The sequence below is a fragment of the Buteo buteo genome, chromosome 20, assembly GCF_964188355.1.
Source record: "Buteo buteo chromosome 20, bButBut1.hap1.1, whole genome shotgun sequence".
Taxonomy (NCBI): Eukaryota; Metazoa; Chordata; class Aves; order Accipitriformes; family Accipitridae; genus Buteo; species Buteo buteo.
In genome coordinates, this window is record NC_134190.1 from 19,463,547 (window position 1) to 19,484,591 (window position 21,045).

Sequence of the window (21,045 nt, forward strand, 5' to 3'; positions counted from 1 at the left end):
GAAATATAATGCTGTTCATCTTTGGAAGCAGCATGTATTGTAATTTTTTTTTCCTCAAGAAATGGAATGTTACCATATGGTATGTTAAACTGTTGTGTCTGAGAAGTGATATATCTTAATACTTTGCCAGCCATGTTCATTAATGCTAGGAATAGATGTTAAAACTTGCAGTTTATCTCACTGAGAATTTATTAAGAAGTATTTGTCAGTGTTCATTTGGTTTATTGTCCACAGTCCTATGAAATTACATACAAAAGAAATTTAAACATAATCAGTGTAAAAACCCTCAACATTTAAATGCAAGAACATACATATGCTTTACTAATGTATATATATGTATTTATGGGTATAAATAAGTGTAATTAAAAAGTTAGAGTTGACTTTATTAGTGAGAGTGTCCTGGTTTCAGCTGGGATAGAGTTAATTTTTTTGTTAGTAGCTGGTACAGTGTGTTTTGGATTTAGTGTGAGATAATGTTGAGAACACACTGATGTTTTAGTTGTTGCTAAGTAGCGCTTATCCTAAGTTAGGGATTTTCCAGTTTCCCATGCTCTGCCAGCAAGCAGGTGCACAAGAAGCTGGGAGGGAGCATGGCCAGGACAGCTGACCTGAACTAGCCAAAGGGCTATTCCGTACCATACAATGTCATGCTCAGTATGTAAACTGGGGGGGGAACTCTATCCCAGCTGAAACCAGGAGAGAGAGTCAGGTGCATTATAATTTCATACAGTGCATCTGCTATTGAGCAAGAATACCTCAAGATCCCAGTAAAATCTTAATTTACATGATGCCAATTACCAAAATTATTATCTGCCAGAATGACAGCAGTATCATAACCTTTCCAACGTTTATCTCTTCTCATACTCTGTACCCCTCCCTAGGGCCTGACCTCACTGCCTTCTGGAGCAACTGGCCTTGCTGTGTCCTTGCTGTGGTTTGAGCTGGAGGACTATTGAGTTTTGTGGGGTCAGAGACACTTGCCGGTTTGAAGAGAGGACAGTGAAGAGGACAAAGGTTTCTGAGTGGTCCTCATTCTGAGGGAAGCGAGGAAAAAGAGGGTGGCACCCTCCACCATAGAGTGATGTGTCAGTGAAAAAGTCCTTTCCCTTTGCTCTGGAGACCAAACTGGTTTAGCAAATGGAGGAGAAGATCCTTCATCCCACTCCAAGTCTTGCTGACCTCTTGTCCAAAAGAATTAATGTCACCATCATGTTTTTCTTAACACTTTATTGATATTCAAACAATGAAAGATTCAGAAGATCTTAAGAATCCCTAATGTCTGTCTGTACTCCATCATTAAGAGACCTCCAGAAAAGGCCAGGTACTGGGCTAAAGCACAGGATCTAACTTGGCCTAAGTGCACGCATTCACTGGACATCCATAGCTTGTCATCCTATTAGGGCAGTCATTGATCAGACCACCTGTGATTTGTATACTCTTCTATTATATTCATGTCCACTGATCGTGACTGCCTGGCTAAAAATGTAATATTTAACTAATAGAAATATGAATAATATTTCTGCATTCCCCCAACATGGAAAATATTACATATTACTTAAGTGAAAGTCAATTTTTCATTTGTAAATTAAAGACACCGAACCCAGTTCTCATAGAACAACACAACACTACCTAGCTCACTAGGGATACACTGGTTTAAGTGAGTCGTTTTTACCCTGTGAGTCTGCAGACTTTTAAGAAGCCTATTTCTAAGAAACCCATACAAAAATATATATGCTAATTACAAGCAGGTTTAAATTTGTGGTACAGTATTCCACTTTTCTGACAGAAAATATTTATAGCGTCTGTAAACCATAGTAATCAAAAAGCAAACAGCTCAGAACAATTATTTGTCTACTGCATTTTCAACAAATTTGAGTTTTTTAAAAAAAGATGTGTGGCCTAAGTAACCTTGTGTTCATATACTGCAAATACTGGAGGCACACAAAGGGAGAGCTTGTGAAAGGACTTGAGAGTGGAGAATTTTTTATTCATACTTTGTTTTGATTTTGATATCACTAATAAATCTGAAGGGCAGGAGAAAGAGCAGTTTTAAAAATGAGAAGTTTTAACTATTCTAGTTTTAATCTGAAGCTATTAAAAAGTTCAGAAACTTGCATGGATATAAGTCTGCATTGCTTAAGTTCAAGTTTTGTCTTTGACTTCAGCTGAGGTAAGAATAACCAAATAATTTTACTACTTAATTTGAAGTACTGTTAAATTACTGGTAGAACAGGAAAGTATAAACAGAGTCATAGCTTACTGTTCAGTAAAAAAAAATACACTAACTTGAGTAACAGGTTTTGTCATTGAGTACAGAATAAAATACTGAAATTAAATCTTGAAGAAGAACTACTAGAACCTGAGAAAATTATACAAATAATATTAGCACATCGTATGTAATGTCTTTGTACCGGTATGGTTCTATCTCACTATCGCTGAACTGAAAGAACAGCGTTGTATTAGAGACCAAGTAAATTGGTATTCATGTGGTGCCCCTCAGAAATTACCAATTACCAGTCAGTAATTACAACAAAGTATTTCAAAGTGTTCTGTGAAAGCAGTTAAGTATAAGCTCCAGGTAAACAACAGAAGTGCACATAGTCCTGATGGAAAGCTCAACATGGTCTAGCTGAATATTCCCATGGACATCGGTAACATTTAGATTCAATCTTTATAAAGGGAGGAATACTGTCACGGTCATTAATAAGCAGAGCAGAGGACCTGAGAGCTGCAAAGGGACAGAAAGGGCAGAAATCGGTATGCAGCTGAGCACCAGCTTGTTCAGGAACGCCTGAAGTGCCTGACCCACCCCAGAGCCCGCGGGCTGGGCAATAGCAACCAAACTAGGGGGGAAATTGTCAAATATCGTGTAATCAGACTAATGTTAAGTGACAACATTTTTCCTTTCCAGCCTCTTCACATCCTTCTTCCTGCACAGGGGTTGGTATGTGTGCAGAATCCGCATTAATTTGTATAATGTGCATGTGCGTATGATGTGAGTAGATAGATAATATTACATGACAAAGCCAATTTACGTACAATATGTGAAGAAAAATTATTTGGATAATTATGTTTTAAACATGTATTATCTTCTGCACATAAGTCATCAGTATTCAAATAAATAAGTGGAATAACTCCATGATCTGTGCAAGGTAAATCTTAGAGGAAACAGTATGGCAAAGTACCAACAAATACTGATTTCTGATATATGAAAGGATAAAGTTAGAGGAAAATCGAGATAGTGTAAAGAGGCTTCTTTCTGCACAGGCTGGGAAAGAAAGGGAAATTATAGCTTGTTCAGCTATCAAAATGAGACTGAAATATAATTTCAGTACAGCTTAAAATGGGATAAATAGAATACTGTGAACATATTGCTTATAAAAGTAACAAATTCTTTTATTAGATAAAATAAATAGTTATACTTGAGTACTGCATAATTAGAATGATAGATAAACATACAGTACAGATTTTAGAGTTATACACAGGGCTAAGAAATCTTTGGTTTAAAAAAAAGCACACTCAAATGTATACATTAGTATCACATGTTGAAGAAGACATTGCTTTAGAAAGCATTAAAATGTATATAGCATTAAAGAAAATTTCATTAAAAGACAGAGACACTAAGTGACTAATGCCAGACAAAAAGCAGAAAAACTACACAAATGTAGCAAAAACCTAACTGTAAGCCACTGAAGTTAGCAGAACCTTTTTACTGACCTACATGACTTGGAAGAAAGTTCTAAAATTTCCTGCAAAGACTAGAACAGCACAGCTGAGCAGAGAAAATATAGTGCATGTGGGAAAGAGAAAAAAACCCCACCCCTACAAATATTAATTGCTGATTGAAATAATGTCCTGTGTAAGTGATGGAGGAAAGAAGCATGGAAATAAAGAGTGCCTTACCACACTTAAGCTTTGAATGCATGCCAAAATGAAGAAGATACTGAAATAAACACATCAGAAAAATCTGGAATACATTGGCTTTCAGAAAGAAAAAGCAAAATTATAGTTGTATGTGTTATAGAGAAATCACCAAAAACTGGGAATTCCAACTATGAAGTAACTACCTAAATTCTTGTTAGACCACCTGTTTTAGTGTAGGTGCAGATACAACCTGCATTAAAAACAAAAAGTAGTTAAGTATTAATCGTAATTCACTGTATGACAGAGGACTCACATTATTAAAAACAATAAATTGAAAGTATGAATGGTTTTGACTTGGTAATAGAGTATGCAAAGTAAGCCTGATGGCACATAAAAGAACTTCAGTGAACATCATTGGAGAAAACGTGAACATATTTTCAAATGTCAACAGGGGAAACAGAAAGTAAAAATATGGCTGGAGTAAGCACTTTTATTTTAAATTACATTCAGAAGGCTCACATCCAAATCAGGAAAGTTTCACAAGTAGTATATTTTTAAATGCATTGTCTGTTATAATTTCAACACTCACAAGCTGGTGTTAACAAATGTATTTTCTTATGTCTTCATCAAGACCAAAAGGAAAGCTAAATATCAAGAAATAGATTTAACCTCAAGCTCATTATTTCTTTTACGATGACTTAATGGCAGATAATAACTTTTTTTTTTTATTTTATGAAATTTACTTCTGTGCAAAATTACTCACTTTCATTATAACACAAGTGTGTGTGGGGGTCAATCTAGAAATTAAGATAAAGTATTTCTTTTTGTATTAGATAACAAGGCTTTCAATAATTAAAGTGGTTTTATTATTTCATATTAACCACTAAAGCATACCATGTCACAACAGAAGTGGTGAAGTGGAAAGCTGTTTACATATTGTGAGGCAATATAATAAAAGCTCATGAAATATTGATACTAAAACTGAAAAACATAATTTTTAAAACATACCAACCAAAGAAGTTCTCTTTTACAGGAAATTTGAAAAAATACTGGGAATGAGAGCAAATTATAAAAAGTGAACAACTTTTAACAAGTAATAATAACTTGTTGAACACAAATAGCTGTAAACGATCTTCTCTTTTTTCAAGTTTTGAGTTCAAATGTATTGTTGGAGCAAATTATTGGGAGGGCAAGTCACAAGCTGTTCCAACAAGGTGCATCATAGGCTGGACTGACCTTATGTGATAAAGAGATATGTGATAAGCAAAAACTATCTAGAGAATTTCAGAGTGAAGAAGAAACTGCCTAGATGCTCTGTTCAGCTAAATTGTTTTAAGGTGGAATGTTTATTCTGTCATGCTTTATTCAGTTGATTGCTTTTCTCAAAAAATCTACACTCCTACTTGTTTACTTTGCAGTGGAGTCACTCTTAAAATTTATCATAACCCCAATAACATAAAAGTTTTCCTAAAACTTATCTATATATTATATTGCAGTAGAAACTGTTAGGTGGCTTCAGATACCACTGTGGTAAATACTCATTTCTGTGAATGATGCTTATTCCCAGACATGTGTATCTTTGAAGTTCCACAAAAAGTAGCAGAGGCTCTTAAATCACATGGAGAAAGTACTACAATTACATATATTTCCAGTGAGGAAAAAGCTACGGACAGAAAAGTTTAGTGGATCTCAAAATAAATGAAACAATAGACCCAGTGTTACACAGACTGTTTTCAGAGTTGCTAAGCATTTGTAAAACTAGTTTAATTTCTGGACCTGCTGATACTCAGCAGCTCTGAAAATGTCAGATCCATGTTTCTTGAACTGAGTAACTGAAAACAGTGATTCTAGTGGTCAGCCAAACTTTATCTAACATATATGCTATGAAGGGAATGCTCACATTTAACTTTACACAGTTCTCTGAAGAACACTTACCCTCCTTTCCTGCAGCTTTTTTGTTCTCAAGTGTTTATATCCTCCATCCTCTCTCTTCTCCTCTCTCCACTTGCGCTTTCCCTTCCCTATACTTGCCTTCCTCTTTTCTTATTTACTCAGTATTCGTTTCACTAAAAAAAAAAAAAAAAAAAAAGATGTAATTGTTTAGATTATATGTAGGCTATGATTTTTACTTAGGAATAAGAAAGAAAAAACTAGAAGCAATTAAAAAAAACCACATTCCATACGAGCAGTGACATATGTTTTCACTTAAGTTTCATATATAATTTCATACACATTTGAGCATAGGTACTTTCAAGCACAGAATTCGTATTTGGACTAGCATCTCTAGGGTTTTAACTTGGCCTGCCTTTTCTCGTTTACCCAATAGGTCTATAATATCAAGATTAACATTACTTTTTGCCAATTACATCACTACCAAATAATGACATATGGTCATAGCCAAACCAGCAAGAGAGCTTTTTTGTAAAGCAACATGCAAATCAAACCTATATTTTAGTTCAAAAATATTAGAAAGGCATTAAACAACTATCAATGCTTCTCTGACACCAAAAGTACCTGAAGTCCCTCCTCACATAGGCTTACTGGGGTGTGCTGAACTCCCCACGTGCTACACAGAACCCTCAGGAAGAGGCAAAGACACTGCTCTAAAGAAGTTATGAAAGTAAAGCAAGTGTTACTGATGACTCTGCGCTTTTCTATTCTACTCTTTCAGATACATCCTAGCTCACTGACCTTTCAGATATGAAGGCAATCCAGTCCCTGCTTTCCAAAATATAAGTAATGTCTTTATGAGTACTGTGCCCCTCCAAGCAAAGGTTTTGTAGAACTGGACATCTCATCAGTTAGTAAGAGTGATATTTTCTGTCAATCTCACTTTTTACAGGGACAAACAATCAAAATATGTTGAGCAAATACCTCAAACACTCTTCTTTGATAGTTATATATTTTCCCTTTCATAAGGTAGGAAATGAGCACAGAGAGATTAAACTCTTTTCTCAAAATTGGTAAAAAAATCATGTGGTGGAAGCAAGAACAAGAGGAATTATTCTGACTTTTTTTATGACAGGATGTTTTTCTCTTTTTTTAAGCATATTTGACTTTACTACAACCATTTAACTCAGCTCCAATAAGATTATTAGTATGTACTATCTAGTTCTGAAATATATTGCTTATTCATATAAACCCAAAAAACCTCAGAGCAAACATCATCTTTAAGTACAATTAAGAAAAAGGAATAGAAGAATGTATGCAGTTTCACTGTCTCATAAAGTGAAAAGATATAGTATAATGTTATGGCTCCCTCTTTTGGATCGCACATATCTAGTATTCAATAATAAGAAAATTCATCATGTCCTTAACACCAAAAAAATAACACAAGCCTCTCTGTTTTTCCCCCAGATCCTGCTTAACAGTGATAAATGCAGCCAATAAACCGAATCTTTTTATAAGTTTCTTGCAAAATGCAATTATATTGCAGATCTCTACATTCTATAAAAATAGACATGCAGTTCCTAGCTAGAACTGTAGCTAGAATACTTTTGAAATACATTAAACATTAGTCTATCAAGTACCTATAAAGACTGGAACATAAAGTTCTCTCATGGATTGCTCCTTATTTTAGCAGTGCTGTTAATACAAAATGAAGGAGAACAATAAACAAAAGATTGATGGAAAGCACTTGATCTAACTTACTCTCTGGACAAGTGACCAGAAAGGAACAAATTTTGTTCCTACACTATTACTTCATTAGGAACTGTGAGTGAAAAACAAAATAAACGGCCATTTGAGTTGCTCTTTTAGAATCTCCAGCATAACTGTGACCTAGTTGAAAGTCTACAGACTTATATACATTAGCTTCAGGAAATTTTTGAGTACGCTCTTGAAGAATTAAAAGACATATAACTTTTTCAGAAGAAAAAAAAATCACTCCTGTAAAATAAAAGGTGTTTCGTTAGATGGGAAAGGTGAGGAAAGAGAAAAACCGTTAAAAGTTATCAATCAACACAGAACAGTGAATCCTGACAGAGCCTAAACTCCTATGGTTTAAGATTTTTTCCTAATGTAAAAGTAGTAATCAAACAATGTTGTCTTCATAGATATAGTTATATTTAATTCTGAATTTGGATTTTGCTTTGCCAAGTATGGGAGGCATACCACCATTATTCTACATTAATATATAGGCATAATTCCACATTACACAACAGGTTCAATTTTCTCCATGTCTCCATGTATGCTGCTGTGAGACAACTAGAAATAAAATTTTTGGCAAAAAAAAGGTTCATGAAAAATTCAGCAGCACTGTTCAATGACTTCAGCTGTGTCAGCTAGAAGACAGGCTTTATTTCACTCAAAAATCCTTCCTATTGCTTTCTTATTACCTTTATATAAAATATTGATGTTAGGCAGGTATATATAAATGAATTTTTCTACAGGCTTTGTTTAGCACTTCCTATTACTAAAAATAGCCATTCCTCAACATTCATTAAGATATCGGTCTATACGATTAAAAAATTAGTTGGATTTATATAAACTAACTTAAAATTGTTATATCATGATGCCCATCTTAATTATACCATTGCAGCATGTTTTCCCTTCACAGCATCCAGAATTACAATAGGACAATTACATTTGACTATGCTGCATCATTATTATTCACTCTATTTATTAGTAACTGTTACCATTAAGTGTTTATTTTAAAATCAACATCGTAGTAACGAGATTTAGATGAATTTACATTCTTTTCCATGAAGAACTGCCTGTGGATAATGCATATGATGACAGTTCTTCCGTTAGGAAAAAACCTGCAATTTAGCATGCTTTATTGACAGTAGTAATGACACTGTTTCACTGATACTGTGTACCCCCAGCCATATTACTAAAAAGTGACATCAAAATTTGGCTGTAATAATGATTGCAGAACCAGAAAGATAAAAAGAGGGAGGAAATTCACTTGTAGGAAGTCTAAGTTTGTTTCATGTAAAATATCTGTTCCTACATAAACCAAGAAAAGGATCAAGAAAAAGTGACTGACATACACATCCCTATGTACAGATTAACTATGCACTTCTTTTTTTCCTGTTACATGACTGAGTTGATTTGTTTTCTATGAAGCCAGATATTTTATGACTTGACTTAGCAGTATGGAGCCCAAACACAGCTATGGTCCCTCATACACCCTTTTGCCTCATCTTTCAGGAATGTGAGAAGGAAGGGAGACAGTCACGGGCATTTGAGTTGATGGAAGAAAGTTTTAAAGCTTGACTATGCACTGCCATTTCAGGCAAAGCTAGACAGAAAAATACTAGAGCAGACAACATAAAGCAAATGCTTTGTTATACCAACTTTTTCCAGTCATATTTATACTCTTTTTTCACTCTGAAACTGGAACCATATACATGGTTTCATGCAGTTATATCTTTTACTTCTTACTGAGTTTTAATGAAAAGGGCAGGAAAATAGAAGGAGTAATTCTAGAATGCCATCTGAAAGGTACTATGTGTGTTTTGAATTAATCCAAATAAATCACATGAAAATCTGCATGCTCTGGCAAGTCATACTGAGCTATAGACTATTAAAGTCTCAAGTCTGGTTCAGATATTGCTAAAGGAAACATATCACATCATTTGAAAGCTAACTGGTATCTGAAGAGAAATAAACTAGTTATTTCTGTCTCTGGTTGCTAGAAACAAAGGAACCAAATAGTAAAACAGTTGGTATCAGCAATAACAACTGCAGTCTCATCAGAGCATGATTAAATGATTAAATGCATATGCAGATGACATATTTCCCCATCTTTAGACTCAGCTCCAGATGGATCAGAAGTCTTCTGAAGTTGCCTATCATGGTAGCAGCAGTAAACCACATACAAAGTCTGTACTAATGGTAGAAATCTGAGGAGGGCAAATTCAGGAAATACTATAGGAAACCTTGAAACCTTAACAGGGGGTATAAAAAATAAAAGATTAATTTTTAGAGGATTTCTTTCCCCAGAGGGCTTTAAAACTTGAAGTAATCAAAATTTCAATATGAAATTGAGCATGGAAGCCAAATTCTGAGCTACTGATCAGAGTTCTTCGTGGGCTTCTCTGCAGGACTGTCAAGCACCAGAGGGAGATTGACTGACCACATCCAGGCTACTAGCTCCTGGGAGAGAGGATAAACCCTTAGGAAACAAATAGCAGAAAGGGGATCCACTGGAACAGCATATACACCCAACATCCAGTGCCATGTACCCGTGTGTTACCCTTTCTGTCCTTTCATCAGAGGCTGGGGAATCATTTTGATTTTAACAAACTGCTATAATTAAAGACTGAAAACTTGCTTGGGAAGTTCCATGAACAACTTTTCGATCAGTGCTATGCTCGTGGCTACCCAGTGTTCTGTGGTTATTTGTCACAGTTTTCAGGAGAAAACAGAAGGGGTTATAAACCCTTAAGGATTAAATGCGAGATTGTTTTATGATTTTTTTTTAATTTATTTATTTAACCAGGGACTCATGAGGAGATCTAACTTCAGTACAGTGGGTTTTCAAGTTGTAGTAAATGGCAGTAGCTTCATGGATACTGTCAGGAATCCTAAAAATCTCAGTGATGAAACTGCTGAAATATTCATTATTTTCTTTAAACTTTCACTTCAATGTTCTTGATACTTGCGGGTTTCAAGGTATCAAATGCAATGCCAACTTTTAAAAAACAGTTTCAGTTCTACCAGGGCCAAGTCTCAGGGACAAAGTCTGAGACCCAAACCAGTGCAACTGTTGGCAACTCTTATAAAGAATGCAATTGTCGCACACATGTCATACTGGGGAAAAGTCAGTATAGTATTTGGAAAGGGAAGTCCTGCCTCACAGACCTGTTGGAGTCCTCTGAAAGTTATCAAGCATATGGTTAGCTTTGACCTCTTTGATATGATCTAGCTGTGCTTCTAGAAGGCTTTTGACAGGGTCACTCACCAAAGGCTCTTAAGCAGCCATGAGCTAGAAGTGAAGATCCCTGCATATATCAGTAATTGATTAAATGACAGGAACCAGCAGGAAGAAGTAAATAACGAGTTTTCACATTGAAATAAGGTCTGTTGTAGTGTTCCACAGGGATCTGTACCAGGGCCAGCACTGTTCAACATACTCATAAATAAACTGAAAACAGGTTTGAATATCAAGGTGAAAAACTTTGCAAGTGACATTCAGCATAATAAAGCTAAGGGGCCTTTGCAAAAACTTGCAAAAGAAGCTTATGACTATGACTATGCTAATACACTTCACCTGGCAAGGAAACTGGCTTTTGCAATGTAATTGTCCATACCATTTTTCTGTTATTACAGTCCTTAACATCAGTTTGGCCTGTACCAGCTGGTACTCTCCCAGAAAACTCCTGTCAGTGTTTAAGGACCAAGCCCAGGGTGATTTCTCATAGATGATATAGACAAGGTAACCCTGCTTTGGAGGAAGGCAGGGAAGAGAAGAGGAGAATTTAGCCATATGGATTTGAGCCTTGCCATGCCAACCAGTCCCTACCTTACAATGGTTTAATAACTATAGTAGTTTGCTACATATACATATACATGTAGTCTATGCTGTCCCGATCCAACGCAATACAGTGAATGGACACCAAAATGATGGATGGTGAAATTGTTATGAAATTATGTAAAGCCACACACACGGTAAACCCCAGATTTTACATTTAAAATAATAAAGTCTGACTATTGCCGTCAGGGAATAACACCATAATGTAACAATAGATAATAACAGGAAAACATTAGCCCAGAGCCCTGCAGCAGTCAAAAAAAGCAAACAATGCCATGTATCATGATGAAATTAAGTAGAGAATGTAATTAAGCTGCTGTCTATATATGCATGAAGCACTTGCAACTTGAATACTGCCACAAATTATGATCGTCAATCTCAAAAGATACACCAGAAAAATGGAAGAGATTCAGAGGAGGGCTACAGGTGCAATCAAAAGTATGGCACAGCTTTCAGACAAGGAATGATTAAGCAGACAGTCCCAGAACTTTTCATCTTGGAAAAGAGACAGCTGAAGGAGAAGTTGGTTTAAGTGTATACATTCATCTGTGGCAAAGAGAGTGAAGAGGCAATGACTATTTACTGTGGCTTCCAATGACAGTATTAGCTGTCTAATGAAGCTGTCAGTTACAATGTTCAAAAAACAAACAAAATCTTGCTTTTTACAAGATTGTTAAACTGTGAGTCTCCTTGCAGAATGTTCCAGCTCCTAGAAGCTTACATGGTTTCAAAGCAAAACTGGAGAAAGTTATGACAAAGACAATCTATTGGGGATTACTAAAAACCTAGTATTTGGAGACTGAGAAAACATAGAGGAGAAAAATCATTATGTTTCTCCATGCTTATATACTATCATGGATGTCTACTTGTTGAAGACATCCTTGTCTTGGTCTATCAGGATACTAGCAGGATAAACAATACTTTATTACACTTATGTCGAGTTTGTTCCATGTTTTGCATTTGTCTTTCATTAATGAAGTCAAATGAGATGCAAGTGAAAGGCTTTTTCGCTTGTTTGTGGGGGTGGGTGGGGGGGTTTCTTTTTAAGGAAGAGATTCAGACCTAGAAATAAGAAAAAGGAAAGTCATTGTACTTTGTAATTCTGAGATCTATATTATTCCTGTAAGTGGTAGAATTACCATTTATAGGTATTTTAGGGTGCTTATTATGGAAATAAAGGCTGAAGCCTCAGCTGCATCAGACTGCTTTCAGATTAACTGAGATAACAAATAGCAAAAAATTATGTTAAACCTATGCACTATTTCTGTGCACACATTCCTGTGCTTGCAAGGGGTCTGCTCAGCTCTGAGGATGAGACTTTCTTGACTTTGTGATCCCACTGGAGACAGCAGAAGGGCATAAAGGGGTCTGAGCTCTGATAAATGACAGCATTCAGCAGCTGCTCAGCTCCTTCAGGAAGGAAGCAGCAACAACGGGCTGCAATTACCAGTCTGAATCTGCTAACTCCTTTAATTGGTCAGCAACTGAGCTTTTCCAGTCTGGAGAAGTGAATGTATATTCCCTTGCAGGTAGTAATTTAAAGTCTGATTTTCATGATCCTTCTCTATAGGAACAAGATTTCTAATGACTCAGACGGACATAAGCCAAAAAAAAAAAAAAAAGATGATGGGAGAAATTAATGGTTTTTAAAAATCTGGGAAACACTAGCTTGAAGATGTCTTTATTCTGAGAAATTCTGGCTTGTAACAACTTCTTGGCCATTATACAAGCTGTAGACTCGGAAAGTTTAGCAGGCTTTCCTCCTGGTGCATGCTATGCTCAGGAGACACACAGAGGTAGGAGGCACCTGACGTGGAATCCCAGACTGCTTCGTTAGGACCTAGCTGTGTGACCGCAGCGGACTGCTGCCTAATGAAGGAGCAAGAAAGGGGCATTTGGCAAAAGTGCGTAGTCCCAGTTATCAGAAGATCTGGTAAGTACCTCCTGTCATTAACAGTGCTGCCACAGGTGGATCTCATCTGCTTCATGCAGGGAGACTGATGAGAATCACCGTGTCTGGAAAATAGGGGTCTACACCTTCGGATACTGCTTGGGTTTGTATCGGGCAGATAGAGGGCTATACTGCTTATGAAAAACAAAAAATAAACAAAGCCAAACAAAAAAATGCCTTAAATATTGCAGGGTAATATTAAATATTGTCAACCAGTTTATTGAGACAATCTTAAAGGGGAAGAAAAGAGAAGAATTTTGCTTTGATGACAGCATTTATTTTTCCTCCTGTTTCTGAGGGCTATTCTTTAAAAACCATGAATGTGATGACTGTATTGCACTTGTAAATAAGGTGTGGTATAAAAACTTATAATGCAGCTTCATTATATGGTAAGAGTGAAACGTGTCCCCTGTGGAGAAAAATTGATACTAAAGATCAAAGGAATATCTTCAAAAGGCGTTGCATTAAGAGTTTACAAGTGCTGAATTTCCTAGTTCCCCTCATGTTGATGAAAAGCAGATCATGTAAAAAGGTTCATTATTGGAGAAAAAAGAGTCTTCTGGGTTTTTTTAAATGTGAAAATACACATTTCACTTTTGTAAACCAGTGACCTGCTGCCTCAGGAGTAGATATTTTTTAAAGTCTCTTCTTAGCTTCATTGAATACCTTTGCTAACAAGTGAGAGACCCTTATGCAGGATGGGTTGGAAGTGCTGGAGGCTTCATTCACTAGCTGACAAAAGGATAGTTGGGGGAGAAAAAGTCCAGAAACAGTTTCATCCGCACCTCAGAAGAGACTTGCTCCAGAGAAGGGCAGATGGCATTTTCACTGCCCAGGGACAGTTGCTGTAAATCACAGCTGTGTCTCTGTACGAGTCCTTGCCAGTGGGGATTATCCAAACATGAATCAACACATTCTCTTGCCAGATCCACCCACCTGGGGGACTGGCGTCACTCACTGTGAGTGCTACAGAGAGGGTGACTCAAGCCATGTTGAGATGAATTTGGACCAGTGTCTCCAATGTACATGCCCAAGAGGCTGGTAAAACTCTCAAATAAATGCTAATTCTCTCTTGTCACAGCAAGATAAATGTTTCTTATAATGCACCTACAAGCCATAGATTCATTTGCCTAAAGACATTAATTCAACAGACATTCCAATACAAATTGCTTTTAGTTCACGTTCCCTAAAACTTTATTTATATTCGTGTGACTCCTTGACTCATGTAGCTAAGGGAACCTGCACTGGTATCCCAGACACAAAGAACTGCCTTCAGCTGTTTCCTGGCAAAATTTTCAGCTGAGCTTATCTCCACTGTATATACTGCTGAACAGATCAGCAACCCAATGGACAAAAAGTGGTTCTGAAAATCTGTTCCGAACAGTTTGCAGCGGGAGTTGCTGAGTGGGGAAGTGTTTCTTTTTCAGAGTGGCCCACGTTTCTGTGCCTGAATGGGATCTGAGAACTTGTACTCAAAGAATGGGTACTCACCAGTCAAAAACCTGTCCCTTAAGTTTTGGGGATCCCTCAAAAGCTACTTCAGCTCTCATAGAAATAAATGAAAACACCTTTCTTGATTCTCCCAGGTTCAGCAAAGGAGGTCACTCAAGATGCACGTTGGCTGTTTTCTTTTCATTCTTTCAATGTTACCCCCAACCCCATCTTTACCTGCGAAGAGGGGAGAGGGTAGGAAAAAAATTAGGAAGATGAAAAAAAAAAAGGAGCTTGTTTTTAAAAGTCAGTCATCAGTGATACATCCAGTCTATATTCATGTTTGTAGGATGACTACACTCAGAGAATATTTGAGCACTGCAGTCAGAGGGAATCATATGTATGCATACTTGAGCTACCTTTAATTAGTTTGGGGAGTAATAAAAGTGAACCTACAGTGGCACAGACCTAGCCTCTGCCTAAGGCTTGGTATTATTGGTGGTAGCGTGCTGCTTATTGCACAGCCTTTTGTTCCTACAGCTTCACTGTTCTTAGTATTCAGGCTAGGTAGATTAAAGCTACATTCAGATATTTTGTTTTCAAAAGAAACACAGCCAAAGTCAATGAGATCACTTCCATGCATGCAGGCTACACAAGATTTATACTTGCTATGTCCTGTTAAAATACATATTTTAGTTTGACAGATTGTTTGGATCATCCTGAACATCAGTTGCATCTTTCCTATTTAAAGAATGGCGAGTGCAATATGAAGCACTGCTGTTGCAGTTAACTCTGCTATTTTTAGCTGTACACAAGCACTACAGCTTTCTTTTAGAACACAATATTACTTCAGTATTAACAAATGAAACAAACTAATGTGCGATACATTATCAAGTTGCCAAAGGTTAGCCTTTCTTCATGTCATGCTAGTGAGTGACTGTGCTGCACTAATTAAAAACATTGCCATGGCAATTGCTATAGAAACATTTAAATTGGCATCATTGCTAACAAATCCCTGCTATTGATCCCAGCAGGGCTTATTTCACACTACACCTGAAGAATCTAAATAGAATATTTTACATTCAAAAGGACTTTAAAAGATACAATTTTTCCAGTTGCTAATGTGTTCAGGAGAATAATGTCTTTCATACAGAGATAATTCATTTACCTGGAACTGTTGTAGGATTCTGATATCAGAATCCTTACTGCAAGGAGAGACTGTAATGGTTCTAGGCTACCACCACAGATCCCTCAAACCATAAAAATAAAAATTTTTTTTGCCTCCACTCAGATCCTCTGATTTGCAAAGTAGGGAAAGAATGCAGGTTCTCCACAATTTGGGGTATTAAAATGTTTAATACATTAATACCTCATCTTAAAAGAAGTTTCCAGTGTAACTAGGAAGAAAACCATTTTCCATTGTTTGACAAGAAGAAGTTGACTGTTGTACTGAGTCAAATGGTGGAAGCAGACGTGAAGCGAGAGGGATTGCCTGGATAACTTTTGATCAGTTGCTTAGAACAAAACCCATTAAAATTATTCTCTCTGGTTTCAGACTTAAGATCTTTGTGCCTCTTAGAAGAAATCAAATTAGATATTTACCATAATGTTCAGTAGATCCAGACTGATCCAGACGAATAACTCTCTCTCTTTACACCTAATACGTCCAACAATTGTAAAAATCAAAAGTGGGAAATAATAGGCTTTTTTTTTTTCATTCCAAAACCCGAATCTTATCCTTCTTGACATGAAAGATACTACCTTTCCTCTCAGTGGCAGCGAAGTCCTTCTGTTAATTAGCAAGGAAATCAGTAGAGGGCAGCACTACACAGAAAACCACACATTTTAAACAATGTCAAACTGAGTTCTGCCTTGGCTGGGACAAAATATGGGAACCTAGATTCCTCCGAGAAAAACCTCTGTTAAAAAATAAGTGTTTGCGCAGAAATAATTTCTTATAGCAGGCTCAGAGCATCTGTGCACAGTGTATTGTGGTCCCTTGAACATCTGCTCTTACTTTTCCAGACTACACCAAAATCCTTTGTTTCAGTATTAAAATATACCTTCTGAGTCTACCAAACACAATTCCTTACCCACTTGACTTGTAGCTGACTACAAGACCAGATGCATAAAGCCAATGACCACCTCGAAGTATTTCTCTGAGTACAAAGGAAAGAGTAGTATAAACATCTCATGCATTTGAATGAGCATGGCAAGCAGTGTTTGGACAGAAATGAATGAAGGCAATTTCAGGAAATTAAAAATGTGTAGCTTTGAAAAAGCAAAAGTGAAGCATTTGAAATTTTGCTTCCATTTGAAATTATCACAAAACTAAACATGTAATCACACTTCTTAAAATGGCCAAACGAAAATATATTGATGTCCTCTGTCCTTCCCCTGATTTCAAAAAAAGAGAAAAATAAATGAGACTAAATAATTTGAGTGTTAGATTTGTTTAAGTTTTGAAATAATGACATTTTGAAGAGAAGATGTGAATTGTTTGACATTTTTTGATAACTTGTTTTTCACAGCAGTATTCCAAGGCTTAGAGTTTTTGTAAAATATATTTTTAGGATTTTTAGTAGTTTCATAGATTCACTATGTGTTAAAATTTTGCCAAATACATGTATAGTTTCCAGAGCTTTTTGGTTTTTTTTTTGTTTTGTGGTTCGTTTTGTTTCAATGCATAAGAGCTGATATGTTCCAAGAAACTAGAGAAATAAATCAGTCATGATCTTAAATATATAAAACCATAAAATTTATTGGAATAGTTAAGTAGCAACACATCACTCATATACAAAGCAAAAGCAAACAAACCCACAATTTGATCAACATGAATATTTGAACATGCTATCATTCAGAATGTATATAAGATGAATTCTTGAACAACAGTCCAACAAAAAGTGCTGTACTACAGCTGTGAAAGAGCACTGTATGAGGACAAATCAGGCAAGAGTATCTCAAGAAGAGATAAGAATTCAGAGCCATTGGACAAACTTGATAAACTGCCCTTTGAGTACTGTATTTTCAAAAGTAGTTCCTGTTGCTGTTTACTTTCATTTTACAATACCTTAACCAGGATCTAATTTACAAAGTCTGAAGAGGCCCTGCCTCAGACGGTGCAGTGGGCTGGATTTGAGGATCTGGATGATCATGTCTTATGCTCTACATTGATAAATAGTTTTATTCAGTGATAAAAACTACTTCAGTCTATATTATACAGGGAATTAGAATAATCAAATTTAGACATGGATAAAAGATTGGTTAAGTGTTTTTCTTTTTTTTTTTTTTGATCTGTATCCAGTAAGTTTCAATCACAAGGCAAGATCATGATGTATACAACATGTTTTCCAGTTAATGTCAAAATTTACTGTTATTAAATCAGCCACAGGAGAGTTCCCCTTTGCCCCTCTGCATGCAACAGGAACATACCAAGCATTACAAGGGAGAAAACAAGATTTTGAGTATACCTATAGAATTCAAAGAAAATATATCCACTAAAGTATGTCAAAATCTATGAACATTCTTGATTTTATGCAAATAGAGTTAATTTACTCTGTGCTTTCATTCTTCAAGTAAAATAAAGAAGTAAAAGAAAATAAGAGTTTTCCTGCATTATATCCATGATCTTCTGCATAAATTTGACACCTATTAAATTGTTTGGGGTATTTTTGTTATTGAACATGTTAGAAAGTGATAAATATTCCAAGCCTTCACTTCTTGCTCAGCTAAAACTCTTTTTGAAGTTACTAAAATGCAAAGACTTTGATCCTCCTTCAGGATTGCTAGTTAAGATCCTGAGACCATACAGAATATCATCATTTTAAGGAAAACTTCACACAAGGGCACAATCCTATCAATTTAATCATTAAGGCCTTTAGAGTACAATCCACTGAATGTTTTCTGTTAAACAGTTTTGGTTCTCGACTGACTAATAATTTTCACAAAAAGCATCTTATTTCCAAAAAAATCTCACTTTTTATAGAGCAAAAGACTCCCTTCCCCTCCCCTGAAAAAAAAAAAAAAAGTGAAAGTACCTGCTGGTAATGTTGGGCTGTGGGAGAAAGGAGGATGGATATGTATATTTTTTTAAAATTTCAGAACTTTAGTATTCTAAAACTTCTGGGTGTTGTGGCTTCATGCTACTATCACTGTTCATGGACTAGGATTCCCAAAGCAAATGATACTTCTGCTGCTGAATTGTTTTCTTATGCTTTCTGTAATATGCAATGACAGCTCAGCTAAAGATATGTTAAAGCAAAAGCAGACTTGAGAGGAAATCCAGGTTATGGAAAAGACTGGGACATCAGGCACCTCAGCTGTACTGCCAAATAAAGAATATGGGTTTAAGAAAAAAATCTTTGGTTTTGATTAAATATTGTTTACAAACTTCTACACAAAACATCACTGCCAGTCTCAGAAAAATAATGGCAAAAATAAGGTTCTGTATCATGAAAATTCCCATTCATTCAGGAGGGGAAAAAATAAAATGCATTAGAATGCAGAATTCTGTCCTGAATGCAGAATTTTGTTAACCCCAGCAGGACTCCTATGAACTGAAACTTATCTAATAAGTACTTTTTCCTTCTGGAATAAGGAATCTGTTGAAGGCATCAATAATACTTTAATTTTCATATTATGAGTTCCTTTGTTCAGAAACAGAAGTGGATCCTCTGGACAATTGGGAACAAAGGGGGAGAGGGGTTGTATTAATCATGAAGTAACAGAAAATTCAGATGTGCAGACAGTTCTGAAGAGATAGTAAGAGAGCTGAACTGGGAGAGATTACGTTGGAAGGTCTGCTATTTGGGCTGTTTCGTTGTGTCACGATGCTGCTGGTAGCTAAAGCCTTCAGATGAAGAAGTATTTTACTCAGATTGTGTTTTAAATTAATGTCTATATACAGTGTGAGAGAGTGAAATAGAAGAAGATAAAGGAGACATTAAAGAACTTAAAAACTTTCTGAGTAATTTTTACGGTTATATGTAATTTCCATGGGTTATTGTCATGATCACTAGGCTATTGGTATTCCTGTTTCCCTAAGGCCATGGCCTTAGGGAAACAAAATTATTGCAACTTACTGAAATACTGTTCTCCATTCTGTAGGTCCTACTTGCAAGAGGAATATAACATTTGAAAAATTTGTTCTGGTGAATTATTAGAGGAGTGGAGGCTAACAGCATCTCTGTAAATGATGAGGACTTACTCCTTCTTGACAGTTTTGCTTTGGAGCTGTATGTTTCATGCGATTCATATGATGCCATCCCAAAAAAGGACTAACAAGCACTTACGCAGTGAAAGGATAACAGGATTGTCAGAGAATGATGGAAAAACACTGCACCGTACCAAGCGTGGTTGGATGTGGAATCAATTTTTCTTGCTGGAGGAGTACACAGGTCCCGATACTCAATATGTGGGCAAGGTAAGCCTTGTGTTTAAAGGATTCTTTAGAGGTGATGCATTTGACAGCCTTGGTATTTCCCCCCCTTCTCCATAGTTATTTTGCTTTTTATACAACAATGATCCCAATTTCTCATTTAAGTCAGAAAAAGCATGTCATGGACCACCTGAGGCTTCCATGACTGTTCAAAGTTGTGGGAGAAATGAAGTAATTTGGTGAAAAAAAATAGGAAACTGTTCAGACTAAAATGTTCCAACTTCTTATTACATATGCCCATGCAAGTTTATCACTGACTCATTTCCAGTTTTCAACTGTTAAACATAAATATTAGATAAGGGAATAGAGAAGTTATGCTTTCATTCATCTACCTCATGTCATTTGCCAGTATACTGGGATGTGTACTTCCTCAAATGAAATATAGAATTCTATTTATTAATAATAAAATTGCTGTCTATGCACAATTCCCAGTACGGATAAAGTGTTTGAGAAGAAAAAAAGTCTGGTTTTCATCATTTCTGCAGTAAATTGAGATCTTTACTTGATGGCTTGAAAGACTTTCCATTCTTTGAGACCTATCTACATCAGCTATTGCCAACAACAGTACCTCTGAATTCCAGCTGTCTGCAGTCCTACCTTTTCTGATAACACACAACTCAAAGATTTCCAGATTTTTAGCCCTTTGTGGTGTCTCACCATCCACAGATGTGCCTTGTGGTCTCGTGTAACTAAGCAATCTTGGTAGAGGCCTTGAATACAGACAACAACCACCCAGAATGACTTACAAATTAAGAAAATGTTAATCTTACTATCTTAAGTTAATTAGCGTCCATTCCAGCTTATGTCATTCATCCACAATGCTGTCACTAGCTTGGATTTTCAGGTAGCTCTCTCACTTTCTGGTGCCTAACTACCAAACAG

General features: G+C 36.2%; 1 protein-coding gene across 2 annotated transcripts in view; it reads left to right on the forward strand.

Moving 5' to 3' along the window:
* Positions 1 to 19,917: 19,917 nt before the first annotated feature.
* The window catches only part of LOC142042483 (cadherin-9), a 65,754-nt gene continuing 64,626 nt past the window's right edge, over positions 19,918 to 21,045 (forward strand). Inside the window, exon 1 of one of the 2 annotated variants that reach the window (XM_075052452.1) lies at positions 19,918 to 20,148. In XM_075052452.1, coding sequence (XP_074908553.1) covers positions 19,918 to 20,148 — 231 coding nt within the window. The remainder of the gene's footprint in view (positions 20,149 to 21,045) is intronic. The other variant, XM_075052453.1, reaches the window with a different exon arrangement.